At 39.8% G+C, this 21,072-nt stretch overlaps 2 protein-coding genes across 6 annotated transcripts in view; one reads left to right on the top strand and one right to left on the bottom strand.

Moving 5' to 3' along the window:
- hif1aa (hypoxia inducible factor 1 subunit alpha a) overlaps positions 1–3,150 on the top strand; it is a 15,877-nt gene extending 12,727 nt beyond the window's left edge. Inside the window, exons 12-14 of the mRNA XM_053501590.1 lie at positions 270–360; positions 547–667; positions 880–3,150. Coding sequence (XP_053357565.1) covers positions 270–360; positions 547–667; positions 880–944 — 277 coding nt within the window. The 3' untranslated portion in view covers positions 945–3,150. The remainder of the gene's footprint in view (positions 1–269; positions 361–546; positions 668–879) is intronic.
- A 7,531-nt stretch (positions 3,151–10,681) lies between these two features.
- LOC128528623 (uncharacterized) lies at positions 10,682–19,981 on the bottom strand. Of its 5 annotated transcripts, XM_053501598.1 has the most exons (4): positions 19,956–19,981; positions 19,785–19,841; positions 18,156–18,662; positions 17,161–17,965 (listed from the first exon to the last, which is right to left on the bottom strand). In XM_053501598.1, the coding sequence occupies exons 2-4, from the start codon at positions 19,793–19,795 to the stop codon at positions 17,878–17,880; spliced, it is 606 nt and encodes a 201-aa protein (XP_053357573.1). In that variant the 5' UTR covers positions 19,796–19,841; positions 19,956–19,981; the 3' UTR covers positions 17,161–17,877. The 5 variants fall into 5 exon arrangements, with proteins under 5 accessions (XP_053357575.1, XP_053357577.1, XP_053357576.1 ...); XM_053501600.1 differs by lacking the exons at positions 17,161–17,965; positions 18,156–18,662; positions 19,956–19,981 and adding exons at positions 10,682–11,177; positions 11,566–11,584 and having other exon boundaries at positions 19,807–19,942; XM_053501602.1 differs by lacking the exons at positions 17,161–17,965; positions 18,156–18,662; positions 19,956–19,981 and adding exons at positions 10,682–11,177; positions 11,566–11,584 and having other exon boundaries at positions 19,810–19,942.
- Between the last annotated feature and the right edge of the window lie 1,091 nt (positions 19,982–21,072).

The following is a 21,072-nucleotide window of genomic DNA, read 5'->3' as shown; positions in this document are numbered from 1 at the left end:
CCTGTCCCTCTCTGCCCCCCCTCTCTTTATCCCCTTTCCCTCTCCCTCTCTTTCTCTCTCTCTCTCTATCCCCTTTCTCTTTCTCTCTCTCTCTCTCCCTCGCTTTCCCTCTCTCCCTCTCTCTCTCTCTCTCTCTCTCCCTCTCTCTCTCCCTGTCAACCTCCCTCTCTCTCTCTCTTTCTCCCTCTCTCTCTCTGCCTCTTTTTCTCCCTGTCCCTCTCTGCCCCCCCTCTCTTTATCCCCTTTCTCTCTCTCTCTCTCTCTCTCAGAGAACAGCCGGATAAAGATCTGTCTTCCACAAGTCGGCCAAGCCTGAAGAGAAAACTAGAAACCATTTCTCTGTCTCGTGCCACAGGGCTGGTATGTGTGAGTTATATCTCCTCATGATGTGCACCTTTAACTTTATGATTCTTAAACACACACACACACACACACACACTTATTCTTATGCAATACCGTGCAGCTAACTTGTGAAAGCTCTCCCGACAGCAGCTTAATCTTTCTGATGCTACACACTAACCAGTAAAAATCTACATCGTGTCCCAGGGATCCGTCTTTCAGGTGGTAACCGACTCGCCTCAGGTCAAGAGGTCAAAGGTCATAGTGTCAGAGGCTCGTCCACCAGCCGCCATGCCCGAGACTTTGACTATACTGCTGCTTCCCTCAGGTGAGACCCAACGACCACCAACTGCCTCAATTACAAAAAAAAAAAACCAAACATTGTAAGTCATTAACATCACTCCACTGCTATTGTCTTACACACAGACGCTGGAGACGGCATTTTAAACTTAAAAGGATATAATAAATTGTAAATAAATCAATAAATACAATGATTAAACCAGTTCTTGGACAGTCACACTTTTCCCTCTTTTTTTACAGATGTGTTAAACCAGTTAATGGTGGGAGGAGCCATCATTAAGCCCCTTCCATATATCACTCGTTAGGATGCGACGTCAATGCACCTGTCGCTGCCTAAATGTCTGATGCAAAAGGGGGAGGAGCTTCGGCATGCCCCGAAGATTTTAAATATTTAATAGATTTCATTGGTTTTAGATAATTTGTACTTTGTCTTACTATAGTTAAAAAATGTTTTATTTACTTTTGTATGTATTTAATATTATTTAAAGGCATTTTTTTTGTCAAAAGCATATTACTCGTTATCAATAATCAGCTTATGACATTTAACTTTTTTTTTTTACATTTCTTGGTACAAGAACCCTTTATTACCTTATACACTGTATTATTCTTTAAAAGCCTCAAAAATATTTGTAGGAATTCGAGCGACAAAGTGAGATGTGGTGAGATTTTTCATACGGTTGATGCTAACGCTAAATCTGCCTCTAACCCCGCCTCTAAACCTACCTCAACATCTAACTCCGCCTCTAACCATGTCCACCTCTAGCTAGACAAGAGACGACGCACTGAACCCACGATGCGCGGCAGAACCAAGGGACCATGTTGACACAAATACAGTTTAAAGTTAGAATCTGTGCGAAATTTATAAATATATATATTTAAAGATCATAATAATACAATATATTTAAAGCCTTAAACGTTGAGGGCAGCTCGGTGTGATCCTGCGCTCCTGCTGGGTGAGACTCCACCTGGTGCACGAGCGCCTCACACTCACCGGAGTAATTACACTGAGGTTTTGTACATTTGCTCATTACAACCAAATGTATTTCTGGTCATGGCCATTGCCGGCACTTACACACTCTCACAAACACACACACACACACACGCGCGCAAACAGCGGTTTAGATGCAAGCGTGACGAACATAAATCGCAGGCAAGGCTTTAATGCTCGCTTTAAATCTTCCGTCTTCTGTATTCTCTCATGTCTACCTCTGATACTCACCCCGCCTCTGACACTTACGCCGCCTCTGCCACTCACCCCGCCTCTGACACTTCCCCCGCCTCTAACTCTTACCCCGCCTCTAACACTCACCCCGCCTCTAACACTCACCCCGCTTTTTACACTTACCCCACCTCTAACCCTAACAATAACCCCGCCTCTGGCCCTCACCCCGCCTCTGACCCTTACCCCGCATCTTACACTTACCCCACCTCTAACCCTTACAATAACTCCGCCTCTAACACCCCGCCTGTAGCACTCACCCCGCCCCTAACCCAAACATTTTCCCCGCCTCCAACACTCACCCTACCTCTAACCTTAACAGTTACTTATTTTGATAATGTTGTTTTATTATATATATCTTTCATGTGTGCTTCCATAAATGTATGTGTTTTAGGAGAAAGAAACTTAAAAAACATGAATGTGTTTAATCTAGTGTTAAAATTATTATTTTTTTGCTTTATTGCTTTGTCTCGCTTCTTCAGGTTCCTTCAGCGCACAATCCAGTAAATGAATCTATTTAATGTATGCGGTGTTTAAACGCACTCGGCTTCAGACGCACAAATGTAGAAACAGAAACGATTACCAGCAGCTCTCGCAATATCAATTTTTTATATTTACTGTCACTCAAAATCTCTGTCTCGTTCTAGAACCAAAGTAAACGTGTCGAACGTGTGATGTCTGCTGGCCCGCTATACCCGTGTGTTAGAGATTTAATCATGTCTGAGATATAGATCTAAAGTATAGGAAATGTATATAAAATACATTATAAAATATTTTAAAAATGACTATTAAAGATTGTTTAAATGTGATTATTTTATGCTAACATTATGTAATTTATTGAATGTGTATATACGTGTGTTTATGTGTTAATATTTTTGTCAGTATATAAGTCGGAATTCCTGTTGATTATCCTGGTGTCATGTGTCACGTTGCTGCTGTTGTTCGCTCCCTTTAAGTGTTAGTCGTGAGTTCTGACGTGTTTGTGTGCTGTGCAGGGAAATCACATCTGTGTTTAAACTTAAATTAAAGTCACTGTGGCTGGTTTTGGTGCTGCGCTGATTCCATACGTGTACAAACTGTACATTACAGATAATTATTATAACAACTCTCATGTACATTAGGATATTAGGATGAGTAAACGTGTCTGTAGGAACAGAGCAGTTACAGTAATGTCTCGCTGTTATGCCTGTGTGATAAGAGATTTAAACGTGTCTAAAATATTAGATCCAACATTTATTAAATATATACTAAATACATTATTACATATTTTAAAAGTAAAAATTAAAGATTGATTAAACTGCTATATTTGACACATTTTTTGAGGATAATTTTATTCTTTTGGTGCCTCAAACGTATCACACATTTGTTTTAATGTTTCTTGTGCTTTTCTTCTCTTTCTGCTCCAGAAGAAAGACCTGGTCAAAGAGATCATGATATTCGTCTTCATGTCTCCTTATTCATGTCCAAATAGACCTGACACATATAAATCTATCAGCCATAAGATTAAAACCACCTGCGTAATATTGAGTGGCGCCCCCTTGTGCCCCAAAGCAGCACTGACCCATTGAGGCCTGGACTCCACTGGCCCTCTGAAGGTGTGTGTGTGTGTGGTGCTCCCAGAGCCATGAAAGTGCTGATGCTGATCCTCAACCAGCTCTTCTTCTAAATGCTTCCTCCTCTTGCTTAGAGACATTTATTAAAGCCAGAACTCCAATAAGCTGGCGTCCCCTGCAGGTGGTGTAGTGGTTAGTGTCACATTGTGTGGTGTGTAATGTCCTGTGTTCAGATCTCTATAAAAGTCTTTGGTGTGGGACGTCCCTGGCTTTAGTCTCGACCTGCTTTACTTTAGCTAAAGGTCAGGGTTGTGTATATGAAAGTGAAAAGTTCTATGATACAAAAAGCTGTAATAAGGTCCTGTAGCTCATGTGGTTCAGCTTGCATCCCAGGTCTGAGAGTTTGTTTGTTTGAACCCCAGTCAGGACTCAAACAAAACTTAATTATCTTCTTTTGAGTTGTTTATAAAAGAGGTAAATTCTCCCAGGCAACTAGTATAACCCATTCTGCAGCGTCAGGGCCTGGTTTAAACCCCCCATGCACTCTTTGATGTGTCACTGTCTTGCTTACAGTCACTTGTTGAAGACGAAGCTCCCAATAAGCAACTGTAGCCAGTAGTCTAGCAGTTTGTGTCCCAGTCTTTGCTTTGTGACAGTCCTGGTTCGAGTCCTCCCATGTTTTGCTGTGACTGGAGTTTCCTACAGTCTACCTGAACCTCCAATAACGACCTGGACTCCATATGAACTTCTCCACATCTCCTGTTATACTGAACTTCCAGCCTCCTAACACACAGTATGAGTGCAGATCAATCCCTGCTATCCGTTATCACCCAGATGGGGATGGGTTCCCTGTTGAGTCTGGTCCCTCTCAAGGTTTCTTCCTGTTACCATCTCAGGGAGTTTTTTCCCTCAGCACCGTCACCCTCGGCTCCTTCATCAGGGACGATCTGATCATTCTGATTCAGACACACTCATATTTTACACACATAAATAATTCTTTTGATTGTGTAAAGCACAAAATAGTAAATAGTTTCAGGGTAATGTTCTTTCTCGGTATATATCAGTATACAAAGCAAACATTTGGACACACCTCCTTATTTAATTATTTAAAAGTGATTTATTTTTTATATTTTAAAAGAATACCGAAGCTTTTAAAACAATTAAATTACACATATGGCATTAATTAATTACATAAGATAAAAACATCAGGAAAGACCATGGAGTTATAAGGGGTGTACAAACTTTAGACTGGTAGTGTACACTATACCCGTAGGGAGATATTTACATTCTGTGACTTAAGTCTAAAAAATGTTTCAGCATTTATTTACATGTTGAAAGTTCCTGGTATTTAGGATTCTGCAGCTGCTGTAATTATTATTACTGTACGAGCTTGAACGTGTGAGGGATCACCCCTAGAGGGCGCTGTGCACCCTAAGACTCGGTGTTTGAGTTTTTGGAGTTTTATGTTTTTGTGTTTTTAGTATTTTGTGGCACATTTATTTTTCAGGGTTTTGTCATGAATATGCAAATAAACATTCAAATATAATACAAATAAATATTGTTTATGATGAAAAATTAGACGAAACTAATTTAATTATAAAATAAACAATATAAAAGTATACATGTTGTATATGAAAAAAATATATTTTTTATATACAGCATATTTATTTTCATATTACTTATTTTATTTTATTGTCATGTAATTTGTAAACCATTAACCTACGAACTTATGTTCTAATACAATATTTGATAGCGATTATGTTGGGGGGGGGGGGCATTTTAGCGCATGACCTTCATTTTCCAATGTTTTATAACAAATGAGCCTATCTCTACGCTAAAGATAACCATTTCTTAAGATGTTTTTGTACTTCACTTTTACTTGTTCCCATGCTTGGTCCACTGCTGGCTCTGACATTAAAGATGACAAAAAGAGCAATTAATACAAATAGAATTTGTGATGTGTAATATATACACTCACCTAAAGGATTATTAGGAACACCACACTAATACGGTGTTTGACCCCCTTTCGCCTTCAGAACTGCCTCAATTCTACGTGGCATTAATTCAACTGAAATGCTGAAAGCATTCTTTAGAAATGTTGGCCCATATTGATAGGATAGCGTCTTGCAGTTGATGAAGATGTGACATGGTGCATTATCCTGCTGGAAGTAGCCATCAGAGGATGGGTACATGGTGGTCATAAAGGGATGGACATGGTCAGAAAAAATGCTCAGGTAGCCTGTGGCATTTAAACGATGCCCAATTGGCACTAAGGGGCCTAAAGTGTGCCAAGAAAACACCCCTACACCATTACACCACCACCACCAGCCTGCACAGTGGTAACAAGGCATGATGGATCCATGTTCTCATTCTGTTTACGTCAAATTCTGACTCTACCATTTGAACGTCTCAACAGAAATCGAGACTCATCAGACCAGGCAACATTTTTCCAGTCTTCAACTGTCCAATTTTGGTGAGCTCGTGCAAATTGTAGCCTTTTTTTCCTATTTGTAGTGGAGATGAGTGGTACCCGGTGGGGTCTTCTGCTGTTGTAGCCCATCCGCCTCAAGGTTGTGCGTGTTGTGGCTTCACAAATGCTTTGCTGCATACCTCGGTTGTAACGAGTGGTTATTTCAGTCAAAGTTCAAGTCAAGTCAAGTCAAGTCAAGTTCAAGTTCAAGTTCAAGTAGGCTTTATTGTCATTACAACCATATACAGTTAGTACACAGTGAAACGAAACAACGTTCCTCCAGGACCAAGGTGCTACATGCAACATAAATTTACGACATAAATTAACATAGACACTAAACTAGCTAACCAAGAGGCCTAGTTAACTGGCTAGCAGAGACAGGACAGAGAGACCTAACATAAATTACAACATAAATTAACAATAACTAACTAGCTAAGTACAAGTAGGCCATATTGTCACTTCAACCATATACAGTTAGTCACAGTGAAACAAAACAACGTTCCTCCAGGACCAAGGTGCTACATGCAACATAAACTTACAACATAAATTAACAGAGAAGCTAAACTAGCTAACTAAGAGGCCTAGTTAGCTGGCTAGCAGAGACAAGACAGATAGTCCTAACATAAATTACAACATAAATTAACAAAAACTAACTAAAAACTAACTAAGGAAGACTATCTACAGACAACAGACAACATAAAGTGCACGTGCAAATGTGCAAACGAGCAACAACAAAGTGACGGTGCGACAACAACGACATATCAGAACATAAAATATGGTGTTGAGGTAGTAAAACATAGCAGCAAGAACTGAGATTTGTGCAAAAAGTAATGAATATTGTGCAGAAGATATAAACAGTGAGGCATTTACAGATGTGTGTACGATAGTTTGTGTGGGTCAGTGTGTCTGCGCTTGTGTTGATTAGTCAGTCCAGTCACAGTGTTTTGATGTATTGATGTAGTTGAGTTAAGCTGAGTGATAATGTTTGTGTATGTGTGTGTGTGTGTGTGTGTGTGTGTGTGTGTGTGTGTGTGTATAATGTTTGTGTATGTGTGTGTGTGTGTATAATGTTTGTGTATGTGTGTGTGTGTGTTTATCAGTCCAGTCCCTTTTTGTTGAGGAGACGGATGGCTTGTGGAAAAAAGCTGTTGCACAGTCTGGATGTGTGTGCCCGAATGCTTCGGTACCTTTTTCCAGATGGCAGGAGTGTGAAGTGTGTGTGAGAGGGGTGTGTCCGATCAGCCACAATGCTGTTGGCTTTGCGGATGCAGCGTGTGGTGTAGATGTCTTCAAAGGAGGGAAGAGAGACCCCGATGATCTTCTCCGCTGTCCTCACTATCCGCTGTAGGGTTTTGCGGTCCAAAAAAGTTGCTCTTCTATCAGCTTGAATCAGTCGGCCCATTCTCCTCTGACCTCTAGGATCAACAAGGCATTTTCGCCCACAGGACTGCCGCATACTGGATGTTTTTCCCTTTTCACACCATTCTTTGTAAACCCTAGAAATGGTTGTGTGTGAAAATCCCAGTAACTGAGCAGATTGTGAAATACTCAGACCGACCCGTCTGGCACCAACAACCATGCCACGCTCGAAATTGCTTAAATCCCCTTTCTTTCCCATTCTGACATTCAGTTTGGAGTTCAGGAGATTGTCTTGACCAGGACCACACCCCTAAATACATTGAAGCAACTGCCATGTGATTGGTTGATTAGATAATTGCATTAATGAGAAATTGAACAGGTGTTCCTAATAATCCTTTAGGTGAGTGTATATATATATATATATATATATATATATATATATATACACACACACACACATATATATATGGTGCCTTCAACACCATCTCTCCACAGACATTAATTCTAAAGCTTTCCTCTCTTGGCCTTAGCCCTTTAGTAGGAAACTGGGTCCTAGACTTCCTGACCAACAGATCTCAAACTGTCAAGATCCATGACACCATCTCCTCCACCGTCACCATCAGCACAGGCTCGCCTCAAGGTTGTGTGCTGAGCCCCCTCCTGTTCACTCTGTTGACGTATGACCGCATAGCGAGACACTCCAGCTGTCATATAGTCAAATTCGCAGATGACACAGCAGTAGTGGGACGCATCACTGACAACGATGAATCCTATTACAGAGAGGAGGTAGAACAACTGGTACAGTGGTGTAGGGGAAATAACCTCTGCATCAATGTAAAAAGACCAAAGAGATGGTGGTGGACTTCAGAAAGGACAAGCGAACTCCTCTTCCCCTACACATTGATGGAGCAGCTGTGGAAGTGGTCTCCAGCTTTAAGTATCTAGGCGTCCATATAGCTAAGGACTTAAACTGGAGCATCAACACCTCGGGCCTGATTAAAAAGGCCCACCAGCGCCTCTACTTCCTCAGGAAGCTAAAACGAGCTGGGCTTGGAAGGCTGGTTCTGAAGAGTTTATATCGAGGAGCGGTTGAAAGCATCATCAGCTCCTACATCACTGTGTGGCATGGCAATAGCACCGTAGCTGAGAGGAAAGCCCTGCAGAGAGTAGTTAAAGCTGCACAGAGGACAGTGGGGAGCAGGCTCCCCTCTATCACTAAACTGTACACTGCAAGATGCAGAGGAAGAGCCCTCCGCATTATTAAGGACTCCACCCACCCTGCACATGCTCTATTTCAACCTCTTCCCTCGGGCAGAAGGCTGAGGAGCCTTCAGTGCAAGACCACCAGGCTCAAAAACAGCTTTTACCCTGAAGCAATTAGACTGCTGAACTCTAGCTGTGCTCTGTAGGTCCTCTCCCATTAAACACAATCAAACTTTTAGTGTAATATAACTCTATGGTGCAATACATATATATATATATATAACCCTATAAGTCGAATATACAATGTGTGCAACACAGTCTCTGAAAATGTGCAATACACTATGTATAGTTTATGTCTAAATTCCTGCATAAGATATCTCTGACTGCTCTTATTTATATTTATGTATATACATATTTACACCCTCATATTTATACTACTATGCTATCTCTGTGGCTTAAACTGGACCCGGGTCCTAATTTTGTACCAGAACATGGAAGTGTGCTGGTATGACAATAAAGCTCCTTGAATCCTTGAATCCTTGATATATATATATATATATATATATATAAGCTTGAAATTCTCCATTACCCTCTAATAAAAGCTCTTGCTTCGCTTGAGAAAAAATTAAGCTCACTCTTTTGCCATTTCATCAACCAATCAAAGGGCTTGTAATTAGTGTTTCTACTGTCAATGTATATCGCCTTTTAAACCAACGCATGATCGTGCAATAATCCTAGACAAGTCAATCCAGCTCTACTAATCATCAACAACAGGTGAGCTCGAAGAACCAACTTAGCCACATTAGCCCTTTACACAACATCACTTTGTAGACACGCCTTCTGGCTTATTGTCACTTGCAAATCATGTTGCCAGAAAGCGAAACTCAAAGCAAAGTGTTTTTAGCCTGTCATGTGACATGAGATCCTATACTTTGCTTCTCTTATTTGGTTACATTAGCATCTATGCCTCATCCAAAACCAGCAGCCCAATCATGACGTAAAGCACCATGAAATACCAAGAAAGCTGCAGGAGAAACCTTTCGGATGTCTCTCAAACAAATAACTTGATTATTTGGTGAAATTTGATTGTATTGTGTTCATGAAACAGAAGGAATCTCAGAGTCTTATTGCCTTTAACCAGCAGTGCTTTCCTGTCTTTAGCAAGAATTTTTGAACTTAAACTGTATTTACATAATGACCATGGTACCTATCTTCAAACTTTAATTTCTTCTTGCTAAATAATGTGTAATCAAATAAGTGAAGCAAAGTATAGCATCTCATGTCACATGACAGGCTAAAGACACTTTGCTCTGGGTTTCACTTTCTGGCAACATGATTTGGAAGTGACACTAAGCCAGGAGGCGTGGCTACAAAATGATGTCGTGTAAAGGGGCAGGGTTTAAATCTGTCCATATAAGGCAGTTTCATAGTTCAAATGTCATATGTTTTAAAAAAATGTTAGTACTCGTCATTTATGGTTAAAGAGTTTTTATAAACAATTAAAATGTTAAAGCTAATAATAATCTGATCTGATCTGATCTTTAATGTAATCAGTGATATCATTATTATTATTATTATTATTATTATTATTATTATTATTTGAGGTTGAAGCCCACGTCCATGTCTGTGTGTCTCTCTGTACAGCAGAACTTTCTGTCTAACTTATTAATACAAAGAAATCCCATTCTGTAAGGTTGAGTATCTTACGCCTTGTTTACACTAAGTTGTCCTTCTTTGGTGCTCAGACAAATACACTCCCTGTTCGGTAATCGGAGAGTGAATCACAGATGAGAAATGGAAAAAGTAGATAAAAGGATAAAGTTGAAGTTTTGTCTTAAAACCACTCCAGCGTGTTAAAATTCACTTATACCACTTCAGCGCTGTTATAGAGGTTTCTAGTCCTCCAGTGAATAAAACATAAAGACATCATTGAAAGTGCGAGTTCTGCCCAATGTACAGACTAAACCTTTTTTTATTTATATATTATATATAAATATGTACTTATACAGTAAAGCATCATCTATTGCACACAGAAGAGAATAAATAAACCTTAACTTAAAAACATATAAATAATTATCTTTTTTGCACACAAATTCTTAAAGAAAAAAAGGCACTCAGATATAGCGATAATATACTTTGATTTGAGATTTGTTCAACATTTTTGCTTTATTTATCAGCATTCATAGTTTTATAAATCTACAGCATAAAAATGCTTATTAACTGAACAACATTAAAAAAAATTTATTTATTTATTTATTTAGACGGTACCATAATCGTCCCCTCTGGTTCAGGACTGGAGAAGGTAACTCTCACCTCTTTACAGATAATATTTATTTGTAATTGGCATTTAAATAGATGATTCAGAGCCGTCCTAGCCTGCATCCAACATGGTTCATCGTGAGGACAGTCATGGCCAATGAAAAAAGCCTCATGGATGTCCTCAGGAAGCAGTTCTCTGTTGACGTGTATTGTCTGGTGAAGTACGGTGCCTTCATGGCCCTGGAACACAACACAACGCAGACTGGGACGACCTGCTCTGATTTTGACCAGAGTTTTCTCGCCTTCGACCACGAGTTCTGCGTTTTTCTTCAGGGTGTTTGGCAGTTTGTCCATCGCTGAAATCGCAAACTGCAGATTGGTTTTGAGTTCGGGGTCGAGAACACCCAGCTGATTCAACTTCACTCGCTGTTCTAGGAGATTTTCAGTATCCAGGGAAGGGACCGTATACTCCAATCTAGATTACAGAAACAAAAGGCTTAACACATATGAGAGTTACAGCTACCGTCCTGAAGATGATTATTTTCCTGAAACTGCACACCCAGGGCCATAATATGTTTCATTCATTTAACACACAATGCATCTTGGTTCTACACACTGAATCTGATTTCAGAGCTTCAATGCTTTTAACATGCACCGTTCATCATGAGCGTGAGAGACGACTCTGTGTGTGTGTTTGCTAAAGATACGGCTAAATAAAGTAACATCCTGTTTAAAAGTGTGTAAAGACTTTGGAGACATGCTGTAGGATGAGTTTCATCAGACTGCACAGATCAGACATGATCTCCAGCTCCAGGCTGTGTGTGCGTGTGTGTGTGTAAAACATTATACCACACAATACTCACACAGAGGCCATGATGATGACGATGATGATGATGATGATGATGAATCCTGTTTATTGCTTCCTGCAGAAAAACAATTACATTTATTACAAACTGTTAGGAGTAACCAGTTTAATAAATAAAATGTTTTAGAGATCTCAATAAGACAGTAAGTGTGGATCTGATGAGATACTCTACCGGTCTGAGAGAGAGAGAGATGCACTGATCCACTTCTGCAGAAATAAAACTCCTGATCCAGATGCTCGGGTAAGTTTCGTTTTCAAATGTCTTGAAAAAGTTTCGTTTTCAGACGTCACAGCGCTTGGCCCCGCCTCCCAGATCTGCTGCTCGAGCAAAGGGTGTAAAGGGGGCGGGTCTCCAAGCTGTCCTGCAAACAGTGAACCACAGGTCTTCAGTTTACTGGAAGAGGGAATTAAATATCTCCCATCAGTCAGTGCGTCTCGCTGGAGCGTTAAAATATGGAGCTTGAAAAAGGATTTATATATTTATTATCATTGTTATCAAGAACAACCAATCAAAAAATCCTTAGTATTACTGTATATAGACTAGTAATCTGTAAAAATTAATAAATCACCTTACATCTTGTAAACTAATCAAATAATTTATTTATAAGTTATACATGTTTTAACAGCATATGTTTTAGAATGCTATTAGTTTTCATGTCAATAAATATTCAATATTTAATTTCTGCAGTGTAAAATTTCCACAACAGCAGCGACAGCTATCCGAGGTGCTTATGCTACCATGGTAACGCACGGGGGGAATTGACATCAGCGTCGGTGCACTTTTGTCCCTTTGAGGGAGTAGGAAGTTGGCCACACCCTGTGGATTACACTTCAGGCTGAGTCCCATTCCGAAGTGCACTTCACAGGGTTCTCCCTACTCCCTGCTCCGTTCACAGGAAGCTTCCTACTCCCTGCTCCATTTGTAGGGAATATCGGTAAAGGGAACTTACCTCGACAAAACACCACCATTTGGAACACCCTGCGAAGTCACCAGCGCAGACGTCACGTCCTCCGTGCGTTACCATGGTAACATAAGCACCTCAGATGCTGCTGTGAAAATTTCACACTACTTACATCAAGTATAGAATATTTATCGAAACAAAAACTGATTATTGTAAAGCATACTACTCAAACGTGTATAACTCGTAAATAATTGATTTGTTATTATAATAATCATTGATTAAAGGTGCATGGAGATTTATTATTTTTCTTTACAGATTATTCGTCTATATAATACGAAGGATTTCCTGATTAAATTGAAATGTACATTTTTATCGTCCTCAATAATAATGATATAAATATGAATGAATTTTTGAAGCTCCATTTTTTTCACGCTCCAGCAAGAAAACAAAAAAAAAACAAAAACAAAAAAACTGTACAAACGAAATTTGTTCATTCCCTTTACCCTTAGTTTTTAGTTAATTGTTTTTTTTAAATAAAATAATATTTCTTCAATACCAGATTATTGAGGTTCTAGTTTAGAGTCACATGACCTGGTGGATATATATAGTTATTTTTGCTCCAACAATTGTATTATGTTTTTGGGCTATTTTGGGAAGAGGTGTACCTTGTGGCGGATGACCAAGTAGATCATTTTGGTATTATTTTGGGGTCATGGGGTCACACGACCTAGAAGGTATTGAGCAAGTACTCATTTAGTAAAAATTATAAAAATTGAAGAGGGAGGGGGGATGTTAAGAGGGGGCAAATAAATGTCTTGCCCCTTCAAATCAAAATTTTGAAATGTTGAGAAAGCACATGGTAATATACTCACAAAATGAATATATTACAAGTTGATAAACTGATCTGCAGTAGAAAATCCGTAGAAAAAGGGACACTACACAATACGGTATTAGATTTCTCTCAAGTCTCTGCCCCCCCGCTGTGTGTATTCATTCACAGGCTGCAGCACACACACACACACACACACACACACACACACACACACACACACACACACACATTCACACACACACACACACACACACACACATTCACACACACACACACACACACACACACACACACACACACACACACACACACACACACACACACACACACACACACACACACACACTTCCCCTGAGGCCTCGGTAAACATCCAATAACCGTCTGTATGCAAATGAGTCAAGACGAAGAGTGGATTGGAAAGAAGAAAGCTGTTCATTTACTATATATATGATCTGTTCTTTAGCCCATCTGCTTTAACTTAGTTTTTTAATTATTATTCATAAGACAACCTTTCAGTTTTGTTATTATTATAGTTATAGTGTGTTAGGTCTTACTTTAGGTTAAACGTTTTTGAGAATTAGACCATCCATCTAAGATAAATGTTATGTCATTAATTGATAAAATCTGGATTAAGGATATTTTATTTTATTTTATTTTATTTTATTAATTGTAATTTTTCAGTTTCTCACAGTACAGGTTGGCGAGGCAGAGAGATAGAGATGGGAAGGATGTGCAGCAGGTTAGAGTGATTAAAGATAGAGATGGAAATGTACTGACAGATGCCAGGAGGGTGATGGGAAGATGGAAGGAGTATTTTAAGGAGTTGGTGAATGAGGAAAACTAAAGAGAATGAAGAGTAGAAGAGGTGACTGTTGTGGAACAGGAAGTAGAAAATATTAGTAGAAGTGAGGTGAGAAGGGCGTTGAAGAGGATGAAGAGTGGAAAAGCTGTTGGTCCTGATGACATACCTGTGGAGGTATGGAAGTGCACATTTGCACGTGCACTTTATGTTGTCTATAAAAATGTTACTTAGCTAGTTAGTTATTGTTAATTTATGTTGTAATTTATGTTAGGTCTCTCTGTCCTGTCTCTGCTAGCCAGTTAACTAGGCCTCTTGGTTAGCTAGTTTAGTGTCTATGTTAATTTATGTCGTAAATTTATGTTGCATGTAGCACCTTGGTCCTGGAGGAACGTTGTTTCGTTTCACTGTGTACTAACTGTATATGGTTGTAATGACAATAAAGCCTACTTGAACTTGAACTTGAACTTGAAGTGCTTAGGAGAGATGGCAGTAGAGTTTCTGACTTGTTTGTTTAACAAGATCTTGAGAGGATTTAAGAGGAATGGAGGAGAAGTGTATTAGTACTGTATTAGTATTTTTAAGAACGGGAGATGTGCAAAGCTGTGGCAATTATAGAGGTATAAAGCTAATGAGCCAGACAATGAAGCTGTGGGAAAGAGTAGTGGAAGCTAGGTTAAGGGCAGAGGTGAGCATTTGTGAGCAGCAATATGGTTTTATGCCTAGAAAGGGTACATCAGATGCAGTATTTGCTTTGAGGATGCTGGCGGAGAAGTACAGAGAAGGTAACAGGGAGTTGCATTGTGTCTTTGTAGATTTAGAGAAGGCGTAAGACAGGGTGCCAAGGAGCTGTGATGTTGTATGAGGAAGTCTGGAGTGGCAGAGAAGTATGTTAGAGTGGTGCAGGACATGTATGAGAGCTGTAAGACAGTGGTAAGATGTGCTGTAGGTGTGACAGAAGAGTTCAAGGTGGAGGTGGGTCTGCATCAAGGATCGGCTCTAAGCCCCTTCTTGTTTGCTCTGGTGATGGACAGGATGACAGATGAGGGTAGACAGAAGTCTCCATGGACAATGATGTACGCAGATAACATTGTGCTTTGTAGCGAGAGCAGGTGAAGGAAAATCTAGAGTGGGTGGAGGTACGCTCTGGAAGGAAGAGGAATGAAAGTTAGCCGTAGCAAGACAGAATACATGTGTGCGAATGAGAGGAACCTAAGTGGATCGGTGAGGATACAGGGAGCAGAGGTAAAAAGGGTGTAGGACTTTAAGTACTTAGGGTCAACAGTCCAGAGCAACGAAGAGTGTGGAAAGGAGGTGAAGAGGCGGGTACAGGCAGGTTGCAACGGGTGAAAAAAAGTGTCAGGTGTGATATGTGATAAAAGAGTATCAGCGAGAATGAAAGGAAAGGTGTACAGGACAGTGGTGAGACCAGCAATGCTCTACGGCTTAGACACAGCGGCACTGAAGAAAAGACGGGAGGCAGAGCTGAAGATGTTAAGGTTCTCCTTGGGATTGACAAGGATGGATAAGATCAAGAATGAGTTCATCAGAAGGACAACCCATGTTAGATGTTCTGGAGATAAAGTCAGAGACGCTCGGCATCAAAACGAGAAGCGCATGCGTGATACATGATACTCGGTACTCATAAACAAAGACTTGTTCGTTTTCCAAGTCAAAATTTATCAAAAATCTTTGCTTGTCTTGTGGAACACTCACAAACAGTGTTACTCGCAATCCGAGGTTTTACTGTATTCTTTTGGAGCCTCAAACATATCACACATTGGTCGACTGTTTTTAAAAGTATTTAAACTTTTCTTGTGCTTTTTCTTCTCTTGCTGCTCTAGGAGAAAGACCTGGTCAAAGAAATCATGAAAATCATCTTCAAGTCTCCTTATTCTTGTCCTTATAGACCCGACCATCAGCCATAAGATTAAAACCACCTGTGTAATAGTGAGTGGCGCCCCCTTGTGCCCCAAAACAGCACTGATGCCCCACTAGCCCTCTGTGTGCGTGTGTGCGGCACCAAGCCGTCGGTGGCAGTTCCTTTAAGTCCTGTATGTGTGTGTGTGTGTGTGTGTGGACTCCATGGATTAGACTTGTTTCTCCAGCACGTCCCACTGACGCTCGATCAGGTTGAGATCTGGAGAATCTGACATGATGTTCTGGAGTCGTGACTCTAACTGCTGCGTATAAACTCAATTTAATACTAATTAATCAAACACCTATAAATATGTGCACCCACTTATGTTTAATTTTCATACATTTCCCTAATGCATGAAACATTTTCCAGGACACACAGGTACAGTGTGTGTGTGTGTGTGTGTGTGTGTGTGTGTTAGTGGTGCTCCCAGAGCTACACTTCCTGTTAGTGGGAGAACATCCATGAAAGTGCTGATGCTGATCCTCCACCAGCTCTTCTTCGTCTAAACACTTCCTCCTTTTGCTCCAATAAGCTGGCGCCCCCTGCAGGTGGTGTAGTGGTTAGTGTCACAGTGTGTGGTGTGTAATGTCCTGGGTTCAGATCTCTATAAAAGTCTTTGGTGTGGGACGTCCCTGGCTCTAGTCTCTATCTGCTTTACTTTAGCTAAAGGTCAGGGTTGTGTATATGAAAGTGAAAAGTTCTATGATACAAAAAGCTGTAATAAGGTTCTGTAGCTCATGTGGTTCAGCTTGCATCCCAGGTCTGAGAGTTTGTTTGTTTGAACCCCAGTCAGGACTCAAACAAAACTTAATTACCTTCTTTTGAGTTGTTTATAAAAGAGGTAAATTCTCCCAGGCAACTAGTATAACCCATTCTGCAGCGTCAGGGCCTGGTTTAAACCCCCCATGCACTCTTTGATGTGTCACTGTCTTGCTTTCAGTCACTTGTTGAAGACGAAGCTCCAATAAGCAACTGTAGCCAGTAGTCTAGCAGTTTGTGTCCCAGTCTTTGCTTTGTGACAGTCCTGGTTCGGGTCCTCCCATGTTTTGTTGTAATTCAGAGATACTTATGTACATAAGATCTGGGCAAATGTTTAAACTTTAAAATACATGACCAAGACAACAGTTCTTTATAAAGAAACAAAAATTTATTTGACTAATCTACGATACATGAAACTACGCTACTTGATCACACACACACACACACATGCACGCACGCATACACAAACAGTTCAGAGGGTGACGTAATCTCACGGCGAGGGTCCGTCCCCCTGCCATTTGTCCCAATCAGAGGTTGTTGTGGGCATAGCCACGCCCACATGGTTCCTTCGTTCTCATGCAGACATTTAACCTGTGGTCTGGTCTGTCACGTGGGAGGCCATCTCAGTGCAATTTTAGTAACTTAGGTAAAGTGTATTAACATGAGTCTGGTTCATATGACTAAGATTTCATGCACATCAGTGTTCATTAAATATACAGAGTTAAATATATAGTTGAGTTGAATATATATCTCCTGTCATGCATACCCATTCATACCTTTATGTATAGCAAGGGTTGTACAGGTTGATTACACTCCTAAAGTTTATGAGAAACATGTTGAACACAACACAAAGATATCACACGTTATATATGAGCACATGCATATAATTTAATATTTGCCCTAGTGGCATACTTTAATTGATTAGAATTCTACATGTTCCTTTTGTTCTTGGTTCTTGAGTCACGAGATGAAGCAGAAAACACATTCAGGTGGTCAGCCACTGCCAGGGGGAATGTGAAATTGGCTTCTTCCTCCTTAAAGGGAGTTGCTTCCTGATTTACACCATCTGAGAGGGAGACGTGTTACCGTTTCTTTCCTTAGTTGCTGATGTCGTGATCTGACTCTTCCTCGTTCAGCGGCTCCTTTTGAGGTGGCCTCACATACGTTTTTTTAAGCCATTGCATCCTTCAAAACAGATATTTCTTTTTTTGCAAACAAATTCTTAAAGAAAAAATGCACTCATGTCTAGTTGCAATATTTTTCTCTGCTTTAAACTGAGTTTCACTTAATTTTATCTTTATTTAATAGAATATGTTGTTTTACAAATTTAAAGCATAAAAACACATCATTAACTCAAAAACATTCAAATTCTTACAATTTTTTTGAATTCCAGTCAGACGATGGCAACGCAATCATCTCTTCTGGATTAGGATCGGAGAAGGTAAGTCTCAGCTCTTTGCAGACAATATTTATTTCGAACTGGCTCTGGGATCGATAGCCTACAGCATCCCTAGCCTGCATCTTACATGGTGTATTGTAAGGACAGTCATGACCACGGAAAAAAGCATCATGGATGTCCTCAGGAAGCAGATTTCTGTCTAACTGTATTATCTGGTGAAGTACGGTGCCTTCATGGCCCTGGAACACAACACAACGCAGATTGGAACGACCTGCCATGATTCTGACCAGAGTTTTCTCGCCTTCGACCACAAGTTCTGCGGTTTTCTTCAGTATGCGTGGAAGTGTGTCCATGGCTGAAATCGCAAACTGCAGATTGGTTTTGAGTTGAGGTTCGAGAACACCCAGGTGATTCAACTTCACTTGCTGTTCTAAGAGATTTTCAGTATCCAGGGAAGGGAGGTAATACAGCAATCTAGGTTGACTACAAAAACAATAATACTCACATTAGCTTTGTTTCATGTATGTAAAAGTTAATGCCCTGACTGTATCCAAACACAGTGAACAGAAGAGAAGAGGTTACTTTCTGGTATCAGGACATTTTACAGGGCACTTGCCAGAATTTGCGAATATTCTGCTACAGTAGCTAATCAATTTCTTTCATTTCTTTGATCTCTAATTTCATATAATTTTTTAATAACCGGACGGCATTTATTTATATAATTTACATTTACATTTAGGCATTTGGCAGACGCTCTTATCCAGAGCGACTTACAAAAAGTGCTTTAATATAATATAATATCACTAAATCATATACTTGCTATGGTTACATCTTAGGGGTCATTATCTAGGATGGTTCTTGTCAAAGGTTGCTGTACGAGCCTCTGGAGACAGTGTTATGATCTGGGGTTGATCAGTTACTCAGGTCTAGACTCAGTGACGTTATGGGGCAATAAAATGAAGTCAGCTGACCACCTGAATGTACTGAACCACCAGAGGATCACATCTATGGAGGGTTTCTTCCCTGATGAAACGGACATATTCCAGAATGACAATGACAAGATTCATCAGGCTCAAATTGTGAAAAAGTGATTCGGAGAGCATGAGGAATCATTTTCACAAATTTATCGGCCACCATGGAGTCCAGACCTTAACCACATTGAAAATCTTTGGGATGTCCACTCTCCCATCATCAATACAGGATCTTGGAGAGACATTAATCTGACTTTGTATGTAAATAAATGTTGTAACGTTGCATAAGATTATTGAAACGATGCCATGGCCGTAATGAAGGCAAAAGGCGGTCCAAGGAAAGGGTAAGAATGTGACTTTTTTTTTGTCTGGACAGCATAAATGATCTTCTAAATTAAACACAGGTCTTGTTGGGAATCTTTACAAGCAGGGACACTAACTGACACAGCATTTGATATTACAATCATTACAGATTGTAAAATTTTAATTTAAATCAGATTGGAAAATTAATTAATCATAATGGGCTAAACACGTGTGATAATCAGAGTCAGTGTGTGTGTGTGTGTGTGTGTGTGTGTGTGTGTGTTCTAGTAGAGTTGTGCTGGACTGGAACATTATACCACACAGTACTCACACATGGGCCATGATGATGATGATGATGATGATGATGATGAATCCTGTTTATTGCTTCCTGCAGAAAAACAATTACATTTATTACAAACTGTTAGGAGTAACCAGTTTAATAACTGAAATGTTTCAGAGATCTCAATAAGACTGTAAGTGTGGATCTGATGAGATACTCTACCGGTCTGAGAGAGAGAGAGAGAGAGAGAGAGAGAGATGCACTGATCCACTTCTGCGGAAATGAAAGTCCTGATCCAGATGCTCGGTTGAGTTTCGTTTTCAAACGTTGCTGGGCTCGAGCCAAGGGGCGGGGCATCGTGATGGGTCTCCAAGCTGTCGCTGCGAACGGTGTAGGGAACTTCAGAAGTGAAGGAGAGGATTACTAAACTCATTATCGGATCAAGGCACAATCTGAAAAATGATTTGGCAATAATTGGGAATTATGTAAATATGAAGTTGAAAAATTTTGCAGACAGTTTGGTAGCAATTTAGTTAAAAGAAGAAAAAGAAGAAGAAGAAGATACTCTATACTTACTTTACTCTCTAGGCCAGATAATGTTTCTGATTCTGACATGTGTGAATATAGTAAGCTTCGAAATAAACTAGATGATATTTATAGGTGCAAAGCAGAGGGTGCTTTTATTAGGTCTAGAAGTAAATGCTGCTTAATTTTGTAGTCTGGAAAAGTATCACTTAAAAACATTCCTGTATTGAAAAACTAAGAATGGATAATAAGATTATTGTAGATCCTTTGGCGATCGCTGATTACACTGCTAAATTCTATGGGAAGCTTTATCAATCTAGTTATTCAATAACTCTGACTCTTCTTTTTTAAATTCTATCAGTCACTGTAAAAGTCTTACCGATGATGAGAGAGCATTACAGTATGTGATTTCATGTCATTTTGTCATTTGATTAACCCTGAAGAAGTTCTTCAAACAATCAATAGCCTGAAAAATAATAAATCTCGACGAAACAATGGTTACTGCAGTTCTATAAAATGTTGGCAGAACATTTATTTCCTTTTTTGACAGAATCTTTCTTCCACCATCACTGACTCGGGCATCATTTCTCTGATCCTGAAACCTAAAACACATTTGCTCTCTATTGGCGTCCTATAACTCTAATTAATAATGATTATAACATTTTTGGCCTTACTTTTTGCTAAATAAGTCTAAATGAGAGATGTCTTGCATTTAATTTTAGAAAAACACGGTCTGGATTTATGAAAAATTGACATATTAAACAATATTAGACTTGTTTTAGATTATGCTCAGAAGAGTCAAGCGTTTGAATCT

This window comes from Clarias gariepinus, chromosome 8 (genome assembly GCF_024256425.1).
Source record: "Clarias gariepinus isolate MV-2021 ecotype Netherlands chromosome 8, CGAR_prim_01v2, whole genome shotgun sequence".
In the NCBI taxonomy this organism is placed as follows: domain Eukaryota; kingdom Metazoa; phylum Chordata; class Actinopteri; order Siluriformes; family Clariidae; genus Clarias; species Clarias gariepinus.
This window is presented reverse-complemented; position numbering and strand designations above follow the sequence as displayed.

Excerpts from the sequence above, each read along its gene's own strand:
- LOC128528623 (XM_053501598.1), bottom strand. Across the intron at positions 17,966-18,155 it reads GACTGGAATTCAAAAAAATT|GATGCAATGGCTTAAAAAAA; the intron begins GTAAGAATTTGA and ends TCTGTTTTGAAG.